The 21561-nt window shown below is 33.1% G+C and overlaps 6 protein-coding genes across 6 annotated transcripts; 4 read left to right on the top strand and 2 right to left on the bottom strand.

The window, feature by feature from the left end:
* Positions 1-2790: 2790 nt before the first annotated feature.
* On the top strand, positions 2791-3342 carry MONOS_15532 (uncharacterized protein; the record flags this gene model as incomplete). The annotated part of the gene is made up of 1 exon (XM_067868416.1): positions 2791-3342. The coding sequence occupies one exon, from the start codon at positions 2791-2793 to the stop codon at positions 3340-3342; it is 552 nt and encodes a 183-aa protein (XP_067732389.1).
* Positions 3343-3883: 541 nt separating this feature from the next.
* Positions 3884-5120, top strand: MONOS_15531 (uncharacterized protein; the record flags this gene model as incomplete). The annotated part of the gene is made up of 3 exons (XM_067868415.1): positions 3884-4138; positions 4257-4844; positions 4941-5120. The coding sequence occupies 3 exons, from the start codon at positions 3884-3886 to the stop codon at positions 5118-5120; spliced, it is 1023 nt and encodes a 340-aa protein (XP_067732388.1).
* A 262-nt stretch (positions 5121-5382) lies between these two features.
* MONOS_15530 (uncharacterized protein) lies at positions 5383-5956 on the top strand (the record flags this gene model as incomplete). The annotated part of the gene is made up of 2 exons (XM_067868414.1): positions 5383-5476; positions 5670-5956. The coding sequence occupies 2 exons, from the start codon at positions 5383-5385 to the stop codon at positions 5954-5956; spliced, it is 381 nt and encodes a 126-aa protein (XP_067732387.1).
* Positions 5957-8026: 2070 nt separating this feature from the next.
* On the top strand, positions 8027-8383 carry MONOS_15529 (uncharacterized protein; the record flags this gene model as incomplete). The annotated part of the gene is made up of 1 exon (XM_067868412.1): positions 8027-8383. The coding sequence occupies one exon, from the start codon at positions 8027-8029 to the stop codon at positions 8381-8383; it is 357 nt and encodes a 118-aa protein (XP_067732386.1).
* Positions 8384-10807: 2424 nt separating this feature from the next.
* MONOS_16450 (uncharacterized protein) lies at positions 10808-14410 on the bottom strand (the record flags this gene model as incomplete). The annotated part of the gene is made up of 1 exon (XM_067869358.1): positions 10808-14410. The coding sequence occupies one exon, from the start codon at positions 14408-14410 to the stop codon at positions 10808-10810; it is 3603 nt and encodes a 1200-aa protein (XP_067732385.1).
* Positions 14411-20807: 6397 nt separating this feature from the next.
* MONOS_12912 (uncharacterized protein) lies at positions 20808-21561 on the bottom strand (the record flags this gene model as incomplete). The annotated part of the gene is made up of 2 exons (XM_067865572.1): positions 20808-21275; positions 21328-21561. 2 exons carry the CDS (start codon positions 21559-21561, stop codon positions 20808-20810), a joined length of 702 nt encoding a protein of 233 aa, XP_067732384.1.

The raw sequence follows: 21561 nt of genomic DNA, 5'->3' as shown, positions 1-21561 counted from the left end.
TAAACATAAACAACACGATAAAATACTGGAAAATTTTATTACAAAGTAACAAAAAGTGATTGAAAAAAAAGAATCATATTTAACAATTATTACAAAAAACTGATGAAAAAAACATTCAAATGGAATAGCCTCAAATGCCTGTTTTGTGTTTTGCTCAACTCAAATTAAAAACTTCCTCATAATGTTTTATGATAATCAAATGAAATAGTTCTATTTTCACCCCCTTTCCAATTGATTTTCCATTCAAAAAAGATGAATATGAAAAATTAAAAAACAACGCATCTGAAACAAACTTCAAGAAATTGCTACTTCATGAATTTATTGCAGCATTTATTCTGTGAAAATTCGTAAACACATTTTCTCATTTTTCAAAATACTTGACTTCAATTTTGTGATAAACGCTTGCTTTGTCAACTTCTCATTTGTTATCTTTCGTTATTTCATAAATTCTGCTTTGTTTGCAAGATAAAAAAAAGAAATAGAATTACAAATTAAATTTATTGATAAATGCAACGAAATGAAATGAATAACAATTAGTAAACCTTTCCTAATCCATTACTTGATAATTTAAGAACACAATCAACATTTCAAAAAACACGTGAGAAACTTAGAATTGAGCAACAATTCTCGCATCATTCAATATTGGGTGTTCGATTTTAATACTGTTGATGGTATGATCAACATTATTTTCGGACAGATCAACATTAATTACATACAGACAGTAATAGGATTATTCATTGATCGGAAAAAAATTTAACAAAAAATAAACCTATATATTTTTTGACTCAACAAAATACAAAAAACATGAAAAACATTGAATTTTCATGAAAATATTTCAAATTGAATATCTCAATGAAAATTCAATGTTTTTCATGTTTTTTGTATTTTGTTGAGTCAAAAAATATATTGGTTTATTTTTTGTAAAATTTTTTTCCGATCAATGAACAATCCTATTTATGATTTCGAACCATATTCACATTATTTATTTCCATTTAAAAAAGCTTCGAATAATTGTAGTCTGAATGAAAATTTCCTATGAAGACGTACAAGTTCGTGAATTGATTATCAGCATAAATGTGAAGAGTAATATGGGATCTTTCAGAAACACGACTGATACTGCTTGTTTTTCAACATAGAGTTTTAATTCAAAGGACCGCTTTCATTTTCTGATGGGACAGTTATCTTATTTCAAATTCAATATAATGGACATTGAAAGCAGATAACAGACGTCAAATATCAAATAGAATTTGAGTCTTCATACTCTTATTCTTCTTAGTCATTTGAAATTTAACTATTTCAATCATGCACCAGTTTGAAGCTTCAACATTTCATTCATCCACAACACTGATGCGATTTAATATTCTTCTTTTGCATCACGAGGATTTCACTTTTTCCTATTTGCTGAGATTTTCAAATATGACTTATTCCGATTGCACCACAGCCATGCAGTATACTCCACCTTCTCCACCTTCTCCATCTTCTCTGCATTCTCCTCCTTCTGCTTCTTCAACAGCACAATCACCGATTTATACACAAAATGTCTTATTCACTTCAACAACTATGTCTCATTCAATTATGTTTGTGGAGTGAAGTCCGGCAGAGAAATGGACATCAACTTTGAGTCGCTGGAGGATCTGATCTCAGAAAGAGAGAAGCTGAAGAAGCTGACGGAGAACAAAGATAAAACAGCAAAGATTAATATGCGATGGAAGAACAAGAATTGACTGAAAATTCATCACCTTGTTTTTCACTGGCGTTCCATTCTCCTGTTTTTGCTTCGTCTTTTAAGGGAGAAGGAAGACAAAACGAACTGAGCTATGAAATTTCAGGTACTCGATATGATTTTTTGGACTTGTAAACTTTGAGGAAAGAAAGAGGAGAAGATGAGCGGGAGAGGAAAGAGAGAGGAGGGATGATTGTCCCCACAATCACGAATCATCCAAATTTCCACAAAAACAGACAGATTTTTCAAGCAGCAAATGCTCAAACAACAACATTTGAAATGACTTTAAATGCATCTTCTTTCTTTTCATCATCAACATGTTCCACTTCTGTTTTTTTCAAACCCAACAGCAACATCTTTATCGACTTCTTCTTCAGCTGCCTCTGTGAAAACTTCCTTTGACTGCAGTGAACCAAGCTGCGGTTCAATCGCGCAAACACTTCCTTATCCTCTCTCTCTTCTTCTAATCCTCTGTCCATCTACCGCCTCCGCCCTCATCTCTACTGCCTCTTTCTCCACTCCCGCTCTCATCAAAATACGCACCTTCTTTTTGTCACACGCCCATCCATTCACCACGTGGTGTTCTTTTTCTTCAATGACTCCACCTTTTCATCCGCCATTCTACTGCTATGCGGATGCCCTTTTGTTTGAGGAGGAGTTCTTCAGGCAGCTGCTGGGAAGAAAGGAAAGAGAAGTCAACAGGAAGAAAATGAAGAATTTGAATGAGAAAGAACTAACGATTGAATGATAAAAAATAAAAAAGAATTGAACATGAGAAATATTAAAAGACAGAGAAAGATGGAACTTCAAATAGAAGAGTTGATAGAATGATACATTTGGAGTCAATTGATTAAGGCAGAACATCTCTTGTTATTCCTTCCTGCTGAAATGGCTGTTATATGGAAAATTAGTGACATACAAAGACTATTTGGGTTTCATTTCACAATGAAGATAAGCAGAGGTGGGCAATGCGAATTCAATGAGAAGGTGCTAAAGAGGAGATGGACTATTTTCTGTGGAGTACGAAGAGAACGAAGAGAGAAGGAAAAGCGAGATGAGAGTGCTATATGGCAGCTAGTCAAAAGTATCGAAATCAGCTTGAAGAAAGCATGTGCGCTTGTGATACGTCTTCAGTGATTTTATCATCATCATCTTCTTCTTCTTCAACCTCTTCTTCCTCGTCTCGGAGTAGCAAGACGGTTTTCCGGGATCCAAAGGATGAATCCAAAATGACAGCGAAAGGGAAGAAATGCAGCAAAGATGACATGGTTCTATTCCAAGAAGACGAAGATTATTTCTTCTGGTTAAAGAAAACAACTACAAACAAAGCATTAACCTCATCTATTTCTCAATCACAGGCATCTGCTTCATCTTCCCCTCGGATTTCTTCATTTATTTCTCCACAAAGTGCCAGAAAACCCACAAAGGCTCCACGAAGCAGCCTTCTTGCGACGCTGGAAGGGATGAAGAGGAGGAAAGAGGAGAAAAAGAATACAGATTTTCTTTCGCTGTATTCGTCGCTGATAAGCGAAAGGATGCAGACTCTGATAATTGTTTGTCACATTGCGCTTTTAGATGACAAGTTGTTTGAGGAGGAAGTGAAAGATGGGATAGCGTGAAAGGAGCAATAAACGAAGGCGAGAATGTAATTTGACGAAAGATTGAGGCGAATAAAAGAAAAGAAGCTGAGAGAAGAAAGAGAAAGAGAAGCAGAAAGAATTATAAGCTTGCCTTTTTACCATCAAAATGCTGTTAACACAACGTTAAATGGACCAAATCAGACTCTTCAGTCAACACCCCAGCAAACTCCAGCAGCATCTTTCTCTTTTTCTTCCTTATCTTTATCATCATCTTATCTCCTTCTTCGTCATCCACACCAATTTCATCTGATAACAATCAGATTGTCAATGCTTTGCCTTCTTCACCATTATCACTTTCGCCTCCTCTTTCAACGTGCTCTTTATCTCCTTTTTCCACCAATACCCCGACTTTCACCCATCAAATGTGGCATCCTGTTCCTTCTTCCTCTCTTCCTTCTTCGCTTTCTTCTGCCTCACACCGTCCGTTCCGACTTCTTCACTGTGCTTTCCTGAGCCAAAATTGTCAGCCATTCCAAGCCGCATCGACAGAATTGAAGAGGAGAAAGCGATACAGCAGAAGATGGAGAAGAAGGAGAAGGAAGACGCAGAGAATGATAGAGAGGAGCTTCTGGAAGAAGAGAAAGAAAACTCAAAGAAAAAGCGGTCAAAGCTAGAAGATGAGCAGAAGAAGGCACTGGAGCAGGTTGAGAAAAAGAAAGAAGAGTTTGTTTCGTATCAGAAGAATAAGAAGATTGAAAGAAGCGAATCGAACTTCAAAAGCGGAGTGAAGCAGAGGAAGGTGTGGATGAAGGAGAATGTTGAATCTCCTCTTATTGTTTGGTGAATGAAGGTTTTTCAAATTCGATATGTTCTGTATCTTTTTAGGCAAGTTTTTCCATTTGGAAGTTTTGCATATGCGCTTCTGAATAAAAATTCATTTTTGACTGTTGAAGAAGGAGAAGATGAAATTTCAGAAAACTTTGTCATTTTCAAAAGAACAACAAAAGGAGAAGATGAAGAAGAGAGTTGTATTTCAAAAGAACGAAAACATTCTGAGCAAAAGCGAAGTGAAAATGCGAAGGCGTTTTTGGATGTTTGATTTGAGAATTGATTCCGCTTTTGCTTTAGCTCCTTTGCAGAAAAACTTACTGCTTGACGAATATCTTGAGAAAAGCAAAGAATACTTACAGACACAGCAAATAAGCATAGAAGATTCTTCTTCTTCTTCGTCTTCCTCTTCTTCTTCTGTTCTTCAAGATATACAGTGCTCGCTCCATTTCTACCTTCCTTCTCTTCTCCACCACTGGGTCGGATGTGCTGAGACATGCCGGCGGAGAAGCACAACGGAAGACAACGTATTGCTTCTGCCTGTTGATGGATGGTGCATTGAGAAGCTTGTGTGCTATGAAGAAGAAGGGATTTTGGATTGCAAACAGAAATATCCTCAGGAGCTGAGGTTAGCTGAGAAAGGAATAAAAGGACTGGAAGTCAGAGAGGATGAGATCTGGGCAAGGAGGATGAGAGAGAAGGAAGAAGAGAAGGTTGGAAAGAAAGAGAAAAGAGGGGGAATGCGAAGGGAGGAATAGAGGGAGGAATAACTTTAAGGATGATACAGCCATTGAAAAATGCATCTGTAGCTAACTGATAGTGTTCAAAAGAACGGAGACAAAACTCCCCGAGACAAACTCTACTCGGATGTTTGCAAGGGAGGTCAGAGCCTCGAAGAAGGAGGAGCAGCAGATCCAGAGGATGTTGTCGATGGAAGGGGAGATGTGGTGTACGACTGTGGAGAGGAAGGCGCAGGGGACAGCGGTTAGCCACTCTGGCGGACAGAGGAGCCAGTGTCCTTGCAAGTGAAAATCTGTTGAATGCAAAAGAAAATGATAAAGGGGAGGATATTGACTTCGAAGGGAGCCGGAACGGGAGAATTCAAAGCTGTAGACGAAGGAGATTTTTGCGAAAGAGGTCTTTGTAACGATGATGGAAAGGATAATTCCATTAATTTGATATAGAGTGTTAGAGCAGCGGAGAAAAAGGTACTTTTCCGCGAAGGATTAGTTCAATGAAAAGCGGAGGTTGATGATGGAGAAGAAGATGGGAAGGGCACCAACAGGGCGGAAGCAGTCAATGAAGAGACCATCGCCTTTGCTGGCTGTGTGGGAGCAGATGCGCTGTGTGAGGATGCAGGAGGATATGCGCAGTGGCGATTTGTATCATTCGAGGCACTGAATATCGGATCCACCCTTGGTCGATTCTTCGCTTACGCAACAAATAAACACAAGCATAATCCTCTTATTTCTCTGAACACACAATATTGGTGTTATTGGAAGAGTGAAAAACGATTATTGTTCTTTGATCTGTGGCAGCCAAGCCAGCCAGAGAAGTGGAGCCATCCAGAGCAGGTGGGCAGATGGCCACGAGGGAATTGCAAGCGAGTAAAGAGGAGGAGACTGAGAGGGATTCAAGTTTAGCTGAAGTGGATGCAGAGACGGATGCGATAAGGATGAAGAGGAGAGGGTGCAGTGGTCGAGAGTCACACGCCCTTCTGCTCCCAGCAAGATCACAAATGCAAGTGGCGTTGGTGGAGTCAACATGGAAAAGAAGCAACGCTTCCAAAGACGAACTCAGATTTCAAAGAAGGCGATTCCAATGAGGAAGATGATGGAGAAGAATGAAGGTGGCTATGCAGCAAAACATTTTGAAAGATTAGAAACAGAAATACAGGAATTTCTTTCTTTTCAGTAATATTTTCTTGTTATTTTTTTCTTTAACTTTGATCAATTGATCAATACAACTTGTTTTGAGAATTAAATTGCTGTTTAAAACAAAAATCAACAACAAACAGTTGTTTAGTTGACAAATATCTTGTATTACAATAATATTTTTCTCAGTTCATAATTGAAAAATGTTTGTTTTAAACCAAGAATTTTGTATTTCAGTGTCTATTTCAAATTTCTTTCCAAGAACATTATTGAACATACTATTGTTTAAAAAAATTGATTTGCTATCTGCAGAGTGCCATTTGCATCATGTTTTATAGAAGATAGAACGAGTGTTTTGGTTGTATGCTGAATTTTCAACATTTTTTGGATATTTTTTCAAAATTCTTTTGAAAATATGAAAATAATAATAATAATGATTATAATTTAATTCAAAACAACAAATATTTAATTTTAATTTTATTAAAAAAAAGTGTTTATACATTCATCACTTTTATTTTTCCAATCAACCAGTCCCTTAATGAAAATATTTTTTGAAAAGACTTGATTTTTCTTTTTATACCATGAAAAATAACTAACCATATGATAGTTTTTCATCATTCACTAATTTTATCATTTAAATATTAGCTGTTTTCTTTTTCAAAAAACAGGAGCAAGAAATTTGTGAAATGCCAAAAAAAGTGAGAAAAAGAAGAGCATTTCTCAACATTTTATGTTGATAGCTTTATTCGATCATTGCTAACCTCTTTAATTTAATTAAAAATGCTCAATTATCCAAAGAAAATTAAAATGACTAGCAAAAGAGACAGAATAAATGAATTAATTTCCAGGGTTATTGAGATGGGGTGATTTATAAACCCGAACATTTTTATAAACCCGGTTATTTTTTTTGTTCGTTGAAACAGAATAAATAGATTATAAAAATTAAAAAGGTAAAAATTTATATGTTTATTTTACTATTTCATGGCAGCACTAAATTTTTTTTGTTTCAATTTTAGTTTTTGATGAAGATCTGAGGAATTTTTAATTTATTTTCGATCATTTGTTTTGCTTGTTTTTAACCAACTCTCTTTTTCTGTCAATTTTTAAGTATAATGTCATAAAACATACATAACGAAGTTTTATTATTCGAAATGTTTTATGTTTTTATCTATTTTTTCTATTGTTTTTCACATTTCATCATTTTTGTCTAAAAATATGAAAATATGAAAATATCTATGTTTTTTTTTGATATCAAGATTTATATGTAACAATAACGTATAAATAAGATAATAATGCATTGGTATTCTTAATAATTAGTCATTTTAAGTTTTGTTTAATATGAAATAAGCATTTTTATCATTTTCATAAATTGATTTGTGTAATGAAAGCAACAACATTTCACAAATTTTTGACACGGTAAATACTTTATACAAATCTTTTTCTTTTCATGCACATCATTTTTAATATGTAAAAAATATTGTTTATCTCAAAATTTTCATTTTTTTATATTTTTTGACAAAAATGATGAAATGTGAAAAACAATAGAAAAAATAGATAAAAACATAAAACATTTCGAATAATAAAACTTCGTTATGTATGTTTTATGACATTATACTTAAAAATTGACAGAAAAAGAGAGTTGGTTAAAAACAAGCAAAACAAATGATCGAAAATAAATTAAAAATTCCTCAGATCTTCATCAAAAACTAAAATTGAAACAAAAAAAATTTAGTGCTGCCATGAAATAGTAAAATAAACATATAAATTTTTACCTTTTTAATTTTTATAATCTATTTATTCTGTTTCAACGAACAAAAAAAATAACCGGGTTTATAAAAATATTCGGGTTTATAAATCACCCTATATTTCATTGAGCTGGATAAGAATAGAAGAAGAATTGAATTTTGGGAGGTTGTTTGGAGGAGAAGGGAGGATGGGGCAGAAAAGGAGAAGAAAGTGAAGAAGAAAGTGGAGGAGGAGGGAGTGTATTGGTGAGTGAGTCGGATTTCTCATCTTTTTGTATGTCTTCAGCCCCGTTTCTGGCGCATCCCCTGACACGCCTTGTATCTCTCACCCAGCTGACCTTCTTCAACATCTCCACAAATCCACAGAAAACAGGACAATTGGGTGAAGGGCTGAGCCAAACCTCATTTCTGATGAGTGGATGTGAATTTGTGTCAGTGTGGGATGTTTATGATGGGGGCATTGTCCCCTCACTGAACAGCCCCTCATCTTCCTTGTCAGCCTCGAACACCTCATTTGTCAGGTGCTATCTGTCTGAGAATGTTGCAATCAGCGGGAGTGAGGTGAATCCATCGAAACCAGAGAGACAGAATCAGACAGACAATTGGGAGAATTCGTTCACTTGGTGTGTGTGAAGGGACTCAAAAACTGCCGGAGCAATTAACTGTGAGACAACTTACTTGTTAAAAGGGCAGCAATGGACGTGTGTGATTTGTCAATAAACGCTTTCGGAAAAATATGGCTTATTTTGAAACAAAACAGTTTGAGCCAAATAGTTGTTTCAGTTTTTTGAGACATGCATTATTATCAAAAAATGAAAAATAAAAGAGAATAAAAATTAAATATTGCAAGCATCGTGAATGGATAAATTACGAATCCTTTGTGAATTGTCAGTCAACTTTGATCGCATTAAGTATGGATGCAAGTTTCCTAAAATATTCATTTTTTATCCCTACATACGATTGCTTTCAATTTGAAATCAAAGTGTTTTGTCTGTTTTTTCAAAAACAAAGTTGTTTAATAGTTTGATATGAACAAGTGACTCACCGAAAGAATATGAAGAAAGAAGAAATACTCAAACAAATAAAGTTGGCAATCAAATCACAATTATGCAAATAAAACTGTACAGTCTGTCCCAAAAAAATGTTGATCTGTCCTTTTTTAATGTCGATCATACCATGCTAATTAAAAACAAATTGTGCCATATTTTTCATTTTTGAGCTTAACTGTTAATTTTTATCCATTCTTTAGGTTGTAACATTGAGTTTTTGCTATTTTTTTGGTGTAGACATAATTTATGGTGTTTGTTGTTTGTGTATTACCTATTCTTCTGCTTCATATATTGTTTTTCAACTTTCATTTACAGCATTGTTAATTTCACTCGATTGATGCCTTATAAGAGAATGATTTTGAAGAATTCCGATTTTTTTGAATGGAAATTTTGTTTCTGAAGCAGTTTTTGTTTTTATTTGACTTGTGGAAAGTTCATTGAAATGAACTGAGTAAATATTGTTATTTATCGTTTTGATTTGTATTGACATCCTTTTGAACAAACAAATCACATATTTTCGCATAAGATTTTATTAATACAATTGATTTCTTGTGATTTGATTTTTCTAATTGACCTCAAATGAATTTGTTGAGAAAAACGAAATGATAAATATATTCTTGATAAAAATACGATCGTGTATTTATAAGAACATTGTTTTATGGATAAATTCTTTATTTATATAAATAAACACAACATATAAGTTTTATTCTTTTTTAAAAAGATGTTAATTGCATGAAAACATATACATAAAACAAAAAACTTTATAGCGAAGAAATAATCCTAAAAAAAGCATGAATATATATTAACAGAAAGTATTTCAACTTATCAACGGTCTATAAAAACAATAAACGCTTTGATCCAGCAAAATAAAGTTCTCACAAAAATGCAATTACAACAATATTACATACGGATATTCACATAAAAAAATGTGAAAATGCAAATTAATCGTCAAATGTTGGAAGAGAATTAAAAAATAATTAATTATAAATGAACATTCCTTTCGCAGAGTTGCGAGAAAGGTCAGTTTCATATTTTCATTTTTTGCAGAATATTAGACTTCGTTTCGAAATAAATCTCGTATCCATAAATTCCTTGTTGACTTTTTTATTTTTAATTTGTCTCATACTGCATTATTCGATAAAAATTGAAAAAAACTTAATTAATAACAAAATTATTAGTTAAAGAGAACATAAAACTAACCATATCAGGTGGCATATTAATTCTAATTAATTTCTGAGCAAGTTATAAACACGTACAACTCTACAAAGGCAAAATTCATCACAAAAATACTCACAGAAATAATAACGATTTTCAATATTGGGTGGCATTTCAAATATTGTTGATGGTATGATCGACATTAAAAAAGGACTGATCAACATTTTTTTGGGACAGACTGTATTAAAAATCATTTGCTCTTTTCACAAAACAGTTTTTTACATTATTTTCGAATGCAACAAATTGATAACTTTTTTTCATCATTAATGAACATCTATTTTTGAAATTAATTCTATATATTTTCAATAAACAATTATCAAATTTAATATTTCTTCAAAAAAAATTTATCGCAATAATGTTTTTCTATATTCATTAATATTTATCAACAATGGTGAAAAGTTTATTTGAAAAGCACAAACTTTTTCATTGAACGACAAATGCACGATAAGTCAAAAAGGATTTCAAATAATAAAAAATTATTGAAAACTTTAGCTAATATATTCATCAAAGACTGATAACAGCCTGGATGATGATGATAGTGTATGGCATTGTGCCACAAAATAAAAATCAATAAAACTTTATTATGAAAAGATAAAGGAAAAGAAAAGAAAAGAAAAGAAGGAAATAGATAGAAGATTGCATGTTTGTAATCAACAAACAAGCTTAATAAAAATCAAAACATCAGCATCACGGGTTTAACTTAATTAAAAAAAAAGGAAAATGAAAATATAATCTTTAAACTTTTTTATTATTGTGGATCAGCAACAATTAATGTTCTGACTTTTCTTTTTTTTTAGTTGCGAGACCTCTTCTTCCTGACTACAACAATTACAATAATCACCACAACCACAACAATCACCACAACCACAATAGGAACAACAATTGCAACAATTGTTCCTGCATTTGACTTCTTCTTTTCAGGTTCTGGCTCCTCTTTCGGCTCCTCTTTCTTCAAGTATTTCTCATACACATCTTCAAGATCAGATTTTTCATCTTTTGCTCCCACGATCCATCCTTTGTTATCATCGTTGTAATTCTTTGCAAACTCAAACGCACCTTCCTTCTTGCAGAAGTCATCAAAGTCTTCAGCAATAATGCACAACGATGCAACTGATGAATCTTTCCCTTTGTTGTCACCTAACTCAAGCTTGCCTTCACCCGGAAGTTTCAAATGATCAACTGCTTTTTTCATCTCAATGGTAATTGCTCCTGCATTACCTGCTGTTGCAACACACGATTTGAATGAACATTTCTTATCTTTTCCCATTTCAACATTTGAACCACTATCAACCATCTTGATCTTAACACCTGCTGACAATCCCTTTTCTGATTTCACCTCGTTCATGCTCAGTCCTTCTATTTTAACACTCGAAACTTTATCAGTGGCATCCTGCATGATAATTGCTGCCTCATCAACCACACTCACTTTCTCGATATCAACTTTATCTAATTTGACTGAAGAAGCACCATTAATAACAAACATTGACTTTTGGAATTTCACTTCATTAGCTTCTTTGAATTCAACAGTGTTCATTGTCAACGTTCCTGCACTCACTTTCACAAGATGGATTCCAACTGTTTCTTCACCATCATTTGATGATGTTTCTGTTTTTGATTTGACAAATTTGCAGTTCACAATGTTCAACTTTGCATCTGCACCTTCTGCAACAATCAATGAATTAATAACTGGATCATCATTTGAATTCTTAGGTTTATCCAATGATAACGGATACAAAAATGAAACACCCCTGAACTCAACTTTATTTTTGCATGTGAATAAATCACCTCCATTCTTGGCATCACAATCAAGGCTGGCTTCTGCCTCAACTTCTTTTTTCGTTTCGGAACCTTTTTCTTGAACTTGTGTCACACCAACAATCGTAACTTCTTTTAGGAATGTTACAGCTTCAGCTTTCAGAATCTTTTTATCATCTTCTTCCTTGATAACTTTGATGACATATCCAGAGATGCTTGGCTTTGCCACTAATCCGTTATACGCGTTTATAATGCTTCCCATTGGAGTTTCATATGTTTCTCCATTTCCACTTCCATCTTTCTTCACATATGCAATTGCTGGATTGAAGTATTTTGAAGTGAAGTCAACATCTCCATCTTCACTGTTGGCAACAATATTCCAGTCATTTGTTCCTCGGACATATCCTGTTGCAAATCCCGCTTTCATTGTGTCTGCAATATCTTTATGAAGGGCAACTGGCACATCCAAATATATTCCTGTACTCTTTTCGTTATCTCCTTCACCTGCTGTGCAAGTAGTGAATTTAAAATTATCATCAGTTTTTGTTTCGGGCCATGACAGTTGATTTGCTTTTTCAATATTTGCCATTTTCAGATACAAAGCACCTGATTTTCCTTTTGTGCAACTGCATGATGAAAATGATGTTGCACTTTTATCTTTCACTGAAAATTTGCTCCCTTTGTTTTCACATTCAACATGCAATGCTCCGCTTGTTGCTGTGGATTCATCACTTGAAATGCAATTTGAAAATGTGCATCTGTCAATCACAACTGTGACAACTTCATCAGCTTTTCCCACAACTTTCATCACAGCACTTTGTTTGGAATTCAACTTTTCAATGTTCAGCAAGGTTAATGAAACAGAGGTCACTCCCTCAACTTTGAATGGTGTGACTGAAAATGTCAATTCTTCTGCACCAGTACATTTAACATCGTTCATTGAAACAGCTCCAGCATCCACATTCACAACGTGAATATTAGCAATGTAATCTTTTCCTGTCTCCTTTGGTGCTCTCACAAATTCGCAAGTGTCAATGGCCAGAGATGTTGATTCCGAATCAGCATGAATAAGTGCCAATGTTCCATCATTTGACATTGCTGCTACCTTTTTCTCAAATGTCAATGGGAACGTCATTTTCAACTTTTTGAATGAAACAGCTTTCTTGCACGTGAACAAGTCTTTTCCTTCAGTACCTTTTCTAGATGCGCAATTAACTTCCACAGCCTTTTCAGACTGAGCATTATCAAGATACCCCTCAATTGTCACCCCTGTTGCTTTGTTAAATGTATTCACCTCTGCAACCAATGCCTCACCTTGTCCATCAGTTTTCATGATCTCAATGCAGTAACCTCCTTCGCTTGCTTCAGTAAAATGATCATAGGCTTCTTTTATGTTGGCCCATGGTTTTGTATCTGATCCATCTCCTTCAGCTGCCCCACTTTTGACATAAAAAGTTTTCACCTGCTTTGGTTCTGGATTAATATATTCTGAAACAAGATCAATATTTTCTGTTTCTGTTTTTCTTGCCATTATATAATCTTTGTGTGCCACTCGATCGTATTTTGCAGCAAAACTCGCTTTCATAGCATTTGCAATACCTTCATGAAGAGTTGTTGGAACGTACAAATATATAGATGTATTTTTAGATGCATCTGCAGCTCCAATAGTGCAAGTTGTAAAAACTAAATTAGTTTCTGTTCCGGGCCATTTCAATTTTTCTGCATCTGCAATATTTTTCATATTCAAATATATTGCTCCTGATTTGCCATGTTCGCAGGTGCATGAAGTGAATGTTGTTGCTCCTGTATTTCCAATTGTGAATTCACTATCTGTTGCGTCACTTTCAACATAAAGTGCTCCGCTTGTTTCACTAGCTGCAGCTACTGTTGATTTGCATTCTGTGAATGTGCATGTGTCCAACGTAACCTGAATTTTTTTTGTATTTTTGATTATCACGACAGCACTTGCACTGGATTCCATTTTTCCAAATCCACACCCTGTCATTGAAACAGACGAAACTCCTTCAAGCAAAAAGGGTGTAACTGAAAACTTTGCAGTTTTAGTATTGTCGTTGGAAACAACTGAAACCATGTTTACAGTTCCTGCATCCGCTTTTACTAGATGAATACTTGTTTCTTCAGTAGGTCGATCAAACTCACAACTAATTATTGAGAGCACTGGTAATACTGCAGGAGTGTCCCCAGTGGAAACTGCATGAATTAATGATAATGTGCCAGTTGAAGTTCCAAGTGTTGCTTTATAAACGAACTTCAAACTCGCGAATGAAACGGTTTTCTCACATTTTAACAGATCATTTCCAACAGTTGATGAACAATCAATTGAAATTTTCTCTGGATTCTGTTCATCAGTTATTTGACCTTTAATTGTAATTTGATAATCCATACTTAAAGTTATCGGATTTGGTTTCAACTTTGGTGCTTCGTCTTCTTCCTTAATTATTGTTATGACGAAACCTTCCGTATTTGGATCGGTAAATGAAGTATATGCATCATTAATTGAGCCAAATGGTTGCCCTTCTGATCCATCTCCTCCTGTTGCTTGACTTTTAACAAACTTTTCAGTTGGTCCATCAGAATAAGAAGAGAGCACTATATAGGATAACACAAATGTGAATAACATTAAATTTAATGTTCTTTTCTCAAAACAATAAAAGATCTACACAAGCATAAAACGTATCATCATTATTGTTTTTTATGGTTGCATATATAATTTGAATTTTTTTGTATACAACAGTTCCAATTTTTTTAAATAAGATAAATTTTAACAATTTCTGATATTCTTCAATTTTAAATCATTATTGACATGTGGATAATTCCTGAAAACATTAACTTGTTTTTTTTGTGAAAAATTTTTGTTCAAATCCTATTTTTTTGTTAAAACAACTTAAAACTCGCTGAAAAATCAATCTTTTTCTTGTTGAGTTGAATGCATTTTTTTTAAAATAAAAAGACACTTGAAAACTCATCTTATATTATTCTCGAATCCTTCATCTTTTTTTTTCCATTGAGAATGCACAATTGTTTTTTTTAGAAAAATAAATAAAGTCAATTTGTATTTATTCATTTAGTATATATTCCATTTTAATTAATATTTAGGATATGCGAAATTCACAACAAACGAAAAAAAATTATATTTAAAAATAATTACCATTATAATTAATTATGCATCCATTTCGCAAAACTTAGTTGAAATAACGAGAATAGCCATTTATTCCTTATTTTAATGTGAAATATTTTTCGCATCATAAATATAATTCCTTTATTTGATACGTAACGAAATTAGATTTCTGATTTCATAATTCTTTATATTCATATTGCATCCATTGATTATTTTTCTTTTCTTGAACGCGATCTTCAATTGAAGCACTGATTCTTAACAGAAAAATTTTAGACTTTTGTTAATAAAGAAATTATTCATATTCTTTTAGATTGTTATTCAATAAAAAATTGACAAGTGAGAAAAATCAATTGAATGTTTCAAAAGCTTTATTACAAACAAACATATCATCAAAAATTGCTTGCGTTTGAAAAAAAGGCGATGATTAATATTTGTTTTCAGCTTATATCTATCTATCGTCTTTCCAAGCGTCGTATTTCTTATTCTTCTTTGCCAGAAGGATGATTGGATTGAATCTTCTAAGTGAATGCGATCTGAGAACTGCATGGAAAAAGTTCAGTGGCAACGAATTTGAAGATCATCCAGGTCAGAGGATGTTTTTGTGTGAAGTGTACCGGTAAATTACAGCTGGACGGCCATTTTTTATTCGCATAGCAACTTTTTCATCAATGATACAGCCAAGTGCAGGGAAATGTATATGGGCTGTAAAAATTTCAAAGCAATCTTAACTTAAGTCTCTTTCCACTTTAAATATGAACAACTTGCTGAAGATTCGAACGAGTTTGGGAGAAGCGAACAGACATTTGTCGATACAGATCTGTTCTGGTTTCTTGATCCATTTCATTACAAATGTTAAATGGAAAAGAAAAGCTTCGAACAGATACAGATGGAATAATTATCATTAAAGGAAATTGTTCATCAAGTTGACATTTATCGTTGAGTGAAAGTTTTAAAATTTGTTGATCTTGGTATTGACAAGCGAAATTGTTGCAATTATTAAAATGTGGAAGTATGCACGAGAATGAACAGAGAAGCAGGGAGGAGAGAAAAAAAAGTGGAAAAAAACGAAAAACGGTTTCCAAAAATTATTTAAGAAAAGAAAATGAATCTCACTGATCCGTTAGAGATATTGCCTGAGATAAGTTTCAACGCCCATAGAATACATTTGCATGATTCAATAGGATTTGCGTTATTGGAACGTAATAATTCGATAGGGGAAGATAACTGCAAAATAAAGTTATTTCCTTCATTATATAACAATCAGAAAACTATTCTTTATTTTTTTTGAAATTAATTGCACAAATCATCATATTCAAGGATAAAAACCACTTCCTTGTATATGTTGGTTCTTTTTGTTGATATAGTGTCAGATTTTTATTGGTACCCATATTTTTATTAGATCCTAAAAATTTTTTATCTCATATTGCTTCACATAGAAGCTTTCATTCAATAAAAATAATTTTAAAACAAATAATATATTATTATTAGGTTGTATACCAAATATTTTTGAAAATTATTTCTTTTAAAAAAAGATCTGAATTTTTTATGTTTTATTTTTTGATCAATGTTTTGCTTGTGTTTCCATGAGTTTTTGAAACCGAGTGTTTTCCTTGTTGGCATTGTTTTTAAACTTTTCTTTTTAACATTTTTGGTTATTTTATAACTTGAGAAACTCATTTTTTTCAATAGTTTTCACACCTCACCTTTTTTTTGTAAAACTGAAATATTTACAAAACAAATTATTAATAATAAATTTCCTTGTATTTAAATGATGTAATATTATGAATAATGTCATATTCAAAAAAATTCTTTGTTAATTATATGTGTATGAATAATAAAACCTGAAAAATAAAATATCAACTTTTTCATTTTCTGATATAAATACTTTTTGATTCAATTTTTCATCACATTTATAATTTGATACACTAATTTGCAAATCATGCACGTATGATTAATTAAAAAAACAACAACATATTTCTTCAATATTTCAATTTTACAAAAAAAAGGTGAGGTGTGAAAACTATTGAAAAAAATGAGTTTCTCAAGTTATAAAATAACCAAAAATGTTAAAAAGAAAAGTTTAAAAACAATGCCAACAAGGAAAACACTCGGTTTCAAAAACTCATGGAAACACAAGCAAAACATTGATCAAAAAATAAAACATAAAAAATTCAGATCTTTTTTTAAAAGAAATAATTTTCAAAAATATTTGGTATACAACCTAATAATAATATATTATTTGTTTTAAAATTATTCTTGTTGCGTAAAAGCTTCTATTTGAAGTAATATACGAAAAAAAAATTTAGGATCTAATAAAAAACGGGGTACTAATAAAAATCTGACCCTATACAAATATGAATAGTTGTTATGGAATAATCATTCAATGAATATTTTAAATTGGATTTATATTTGGAATTGAAATCCAATTCAGTGATTGAGAAACATTGAAGTTGACTATTACATGTGTTTCAATCCTACTGTTGGCAATCAAAATTTGGTTGATGATGGGCACAAACATTTTAATAACACAGAACATTAATTTGAATATGCTCATGAAACGCATATGAAAAATGTTAATTATGTGTTCGAATGAATTCGCTTTTATTCACAAACTCAAAGAATTTACCGTTTTGTTTGATTGTTAAAAATTCGAGAATGAATCGTTTGTTTTTCTTGCTTCGCTGTTGAAAAAAATGGAATGAAAAAAAAAAGATGTAATCCATAAAAAAGAAGCCAAGAAAATTGCACATTTGAGTTTGTAATTTGAATAAAAATTTCGATTTCCTTTGACAAAAACACTTTTTTTGTTTCATCTTTTCTATACTCAAAATAAATTTCATGAAGAACAGAAGATAAGGCAGAGCATAAAACGGAAGAATCATCTTTTTTGAGATTTTGTTTTTTGTTTGAAAATGAAATGTGTTTATTAATTGTGTTGCAAATGAGCATTTTTGATTCGTTATGATATGACAGATCTTGATTTTCTTTTGATTGAGAAAGCTCAGCATGAACAAACAATCAAAGAAATTAAAGAAATCAACTGATACCATCTGAGATATGGACATTTCTCTCAGCAATCCTATCAGATTGACTGGTTTTTTTTTTTTTGAAAAGTTGATTAAGATATCGAAAAAGTTATGAAGAAAAATCGGTGAATGAGTTGCACTTTGCGAGAGAGGAAGCAAATGAAAAGGAAGAGTATGCTAAATGTGCGGATTAAGAGAGAAAAAAGGAAAGGAAGCGAAAGAAGAGATATTAATAGGGAGATTGAATAAAATGTGTTATCATTTCCCATCCTCATAAAAATTTTTGAACGATGAATTTGTAGGGATTATTTGCAGCGTTTCTAAGGCAATTCGAGCAGAAAAGGATTATTACAGAGAAATCAGAAATCGATGCATTTCTTCGTTCAGAAATGCAGCAGAAAACAGAAATAAGGAAATAGATGATTTGTTGGAGAGTGGGGCTGTTTGTGATGTTTTGGAGGTGATTTGGCATCAAAAAATCAATGGCAATATTCCATGTGAAAGCTCACTTATCTTTTTGAATATTTAGAGAAGATTGAAAAGGAAGATAGAAGATGAAATTGAAAAAGAAAAGAGAAAAGAGTTGGCAAGATCTGAAGATATAGGAACGTCTGGAATAAGTTAATTTCTGTTTTATTTGATTTATAATTAATTATAATACAATAATAATCTCCATAAAACGTGCGGAAAGTGGTCAAAAATATAACTTTTATTTTTTGAACAAAGGTCATTTTCAAGTATTAATGGGTTCGATCAAACATTCATCAAATGTCTTTGTCACACAGAATGTTCACAAAAACACCTATTTGTGAACTCAATGATATATTTTCTGATGAAATGGGTGCATGGAAATGGTATTTCGAAAATGCGCTGGAAAAAAAAGTTCCAGTATGCAGACATGATAAATGCAAAATGATATTCACATTTGGAGATGAATTTTACAAATATTGGATATGCGCAAATTGCGGCAAAAAACAGTCAGTTTTTAAAAACACATCACTGGAAAATTCGAAAATACCACTGAGAAAATTTTTGATGATTGTTTTACATCATCACATTGGTATATCAGCCGCACACATTGGTGAACTGCTTGGAATAAGTGAATGCACAATACATTATTGGACGAGTGTTATTCGAGTCAGATGTACATCAATATGGAACAAAAATCAAGCTATCATAGGAGGGACGGGAAGAATTGTGGAGATCGACGAAGCGGTTTGGAGGCGCAGAAAGGATGAGCGAGGGAAAAAGAAGAGACAAATTTGGATATTTGGAGCTGTGGAAAGGAAACCAGAGGCAGGTACGGGGAAGAACTTCGTGATGATCGTGCCAAATAGAAAGGCTGAGACATTGGTTCCAATTATACGAGCCATAATTCTTCCTGGAACTCGGATCATGAGCGATGAATGGAAAGCTTATACGAGATAGAAAGATTATGGTTACGCTCATGATACTGTCTGTCACAAGCGAGAATTCAAAAACAAAATAACACATTCCTGCGCAAACACTGTCGAAGGTTTGTGGATGAATTTACGGAAAATTTTTCCAAGAACAGGATGCAGAGAAAAGTTTCTTGGGGACTATTTATCTATATGGCTTGTCAGAAGAAACTTTCAAATACAATTTGAAAATCTAATAAAGGAAATCGTCCTCGATCGAACTGAAAAAGAAAATGAAATGGAAATTCTGAAAGTGAAGAAAGTGACTCGACAGAATCAGAGCTGGAATCTGATATATTAGATGAAAATAACGTTCTTCAAAAGATAGAATTTGAAGAATCAGATTCCCTTGGAGCTGGGGACGGTGCAAGTGCATCAGAATTTGACCCCATGGAAGTTGATTAATGGATTTTTTTAATTTTTTTTAATAAAATTCTTTCTCACATTTCTTCCTCAATTTTTAGTTTTTTGGTTTTGACTTTTTTGTCAACTTCCGCACATCTTTGATGCATGAAAACATGATATCTATTATCAACATTACTCATATATTAATTTCACAAAAAATAGGCCATTCCCATATAATGCGGTCTTGCATAGGGCGATTTATAAACCCGGACTTTTTTTATTTTGGTAAGAAATTATTAAAAATTTTTTTTCTATCAATCATGTTTTATTGTGAAAATTGAAATGATTAATAATAAATATAATCAACAAGTTCTCTCTTCACAATTTTTTTGAAATTTTTCCACTTTGATTCATTATCCAAAATATCATCATTCAAAATGCAGGATTTGTAAAATCTCCTTTTTTGAGCTTTTCAGCTGCAATAATAATTATTTCTTCTTTTTCATCATTATTATCTTTTCTTTTCTAATCTTCTTTTCTTTTCTTTTCTTTTTTCCATTCTTCAAGAAATTTTTGTTCAGTAATAATTTTTCCAAAAAAATCAAACCTGTGTGTTCACTTTTTCAGTGTCACTGAAGGTTCCTATGGAGGTGTTGATAGTACTGAATGCCACTTGTTTGAAAGCACGCCGCTTTTCTTGAACGAAGAAACAACAGTTGCAGGAAGAAATGCTGTCTGAAGAGCTTCTAGAAGAACGTTGGAGATGGCCTCACGTCAGAGAGAAATGGAAGAATCTGGAGGCACAGAGTATAGAGAGTTGATGCATTTTTTGAAGACTGCAAATGCACCACGATCAAGAGGTTGTATGATGTGTGAACTGTGAGGAATAAAAGTGATGAAGTCAATGTTGTTATCAGTAAATATCTGCCATACGTCAGGCTGAGCCCGAGAAGAGTGAGAATCCAAAAGAAAAAGACATCTTTCATGGTTCTTCATTTATATGTCCCTTCTTTCAATGATTTAATTCAGTATAATCTCTTCTGCGTATCTTTTTGAAACGCTTTCCGTCATCCATCCATCGTTGTTATATCAAATATCAATGAATGCGCTTCGAAGAACTCGCATTTCCTTTGGTAATTTGTGGCATGACCACAACACAAAGCTTTTGAGAAAATTTCCATTTGCAGCAGCTGAGACAACCAAATTTGCGCTGGGCATGCCTGAAGGTGTAGTATGGAAACCGGCTGGCACTCCTGAAGGATGAATCACCAGAGTTTTGAAGGAATCAGATAGGCGGAGCGAAGATTCATCGGTGTTAAAGATCAAAGAAGGTGAATAATGATGTGAATTGTGAAGATTTTGCAGAAGCTCGTAGAAAGGAAGAAGAGCTTGTTGATTGGATACTGAAAGACGTTGGATATCCACATTTCTTGGCATGGACGCTTTGAGCTCAGAATTCCTTTTTGCAAATAGATATGGATATGCTTTGGACACACTGGTGTTTTCATCAATATCAGTTTCTGATCGTCTTTTTTTGTCGGAAAGGACGGATTCCATCTGAAAAATATTTATTATTAAAAACGAAAGATAAATAAATGTGTAATCAAACTAATTCTCTTGTTCTCTTTGCATCTAAACTAGTTCCGGATAAGCTTTCGATTATTATAACTCCAACAATAATGTTTTTTTCCTCTTCATTGAATAGTTCTGGCCTGCCAGGTTTTGCAACAGCTCTGCCGCTTTCAATTGCTGAAACTGCTCTAATTATTGCTGAACGAGAGAACTCTTTGGAATTAATTGCATCAACGATTGGAACATGTCCATCAACAACTATCCGCGCCAT

This window comes from Monocercomonoides exilis (genome assembly GCF_001643675.1).
Source record: "Monocercomonoides exilis strain PA203 chromosome Unknown scaffold9-1957334, whole genome shotgun sequence".
NCBI classification, from domain to species: Eukaryota; Preaxostyla; order Oxymonadida; family Polymastigidae; genus Monocercomonoides; species Monocercomonoides exilis.
This window is presented reverse-complemented; position numbering and strand designations above follow the sequence as displayed.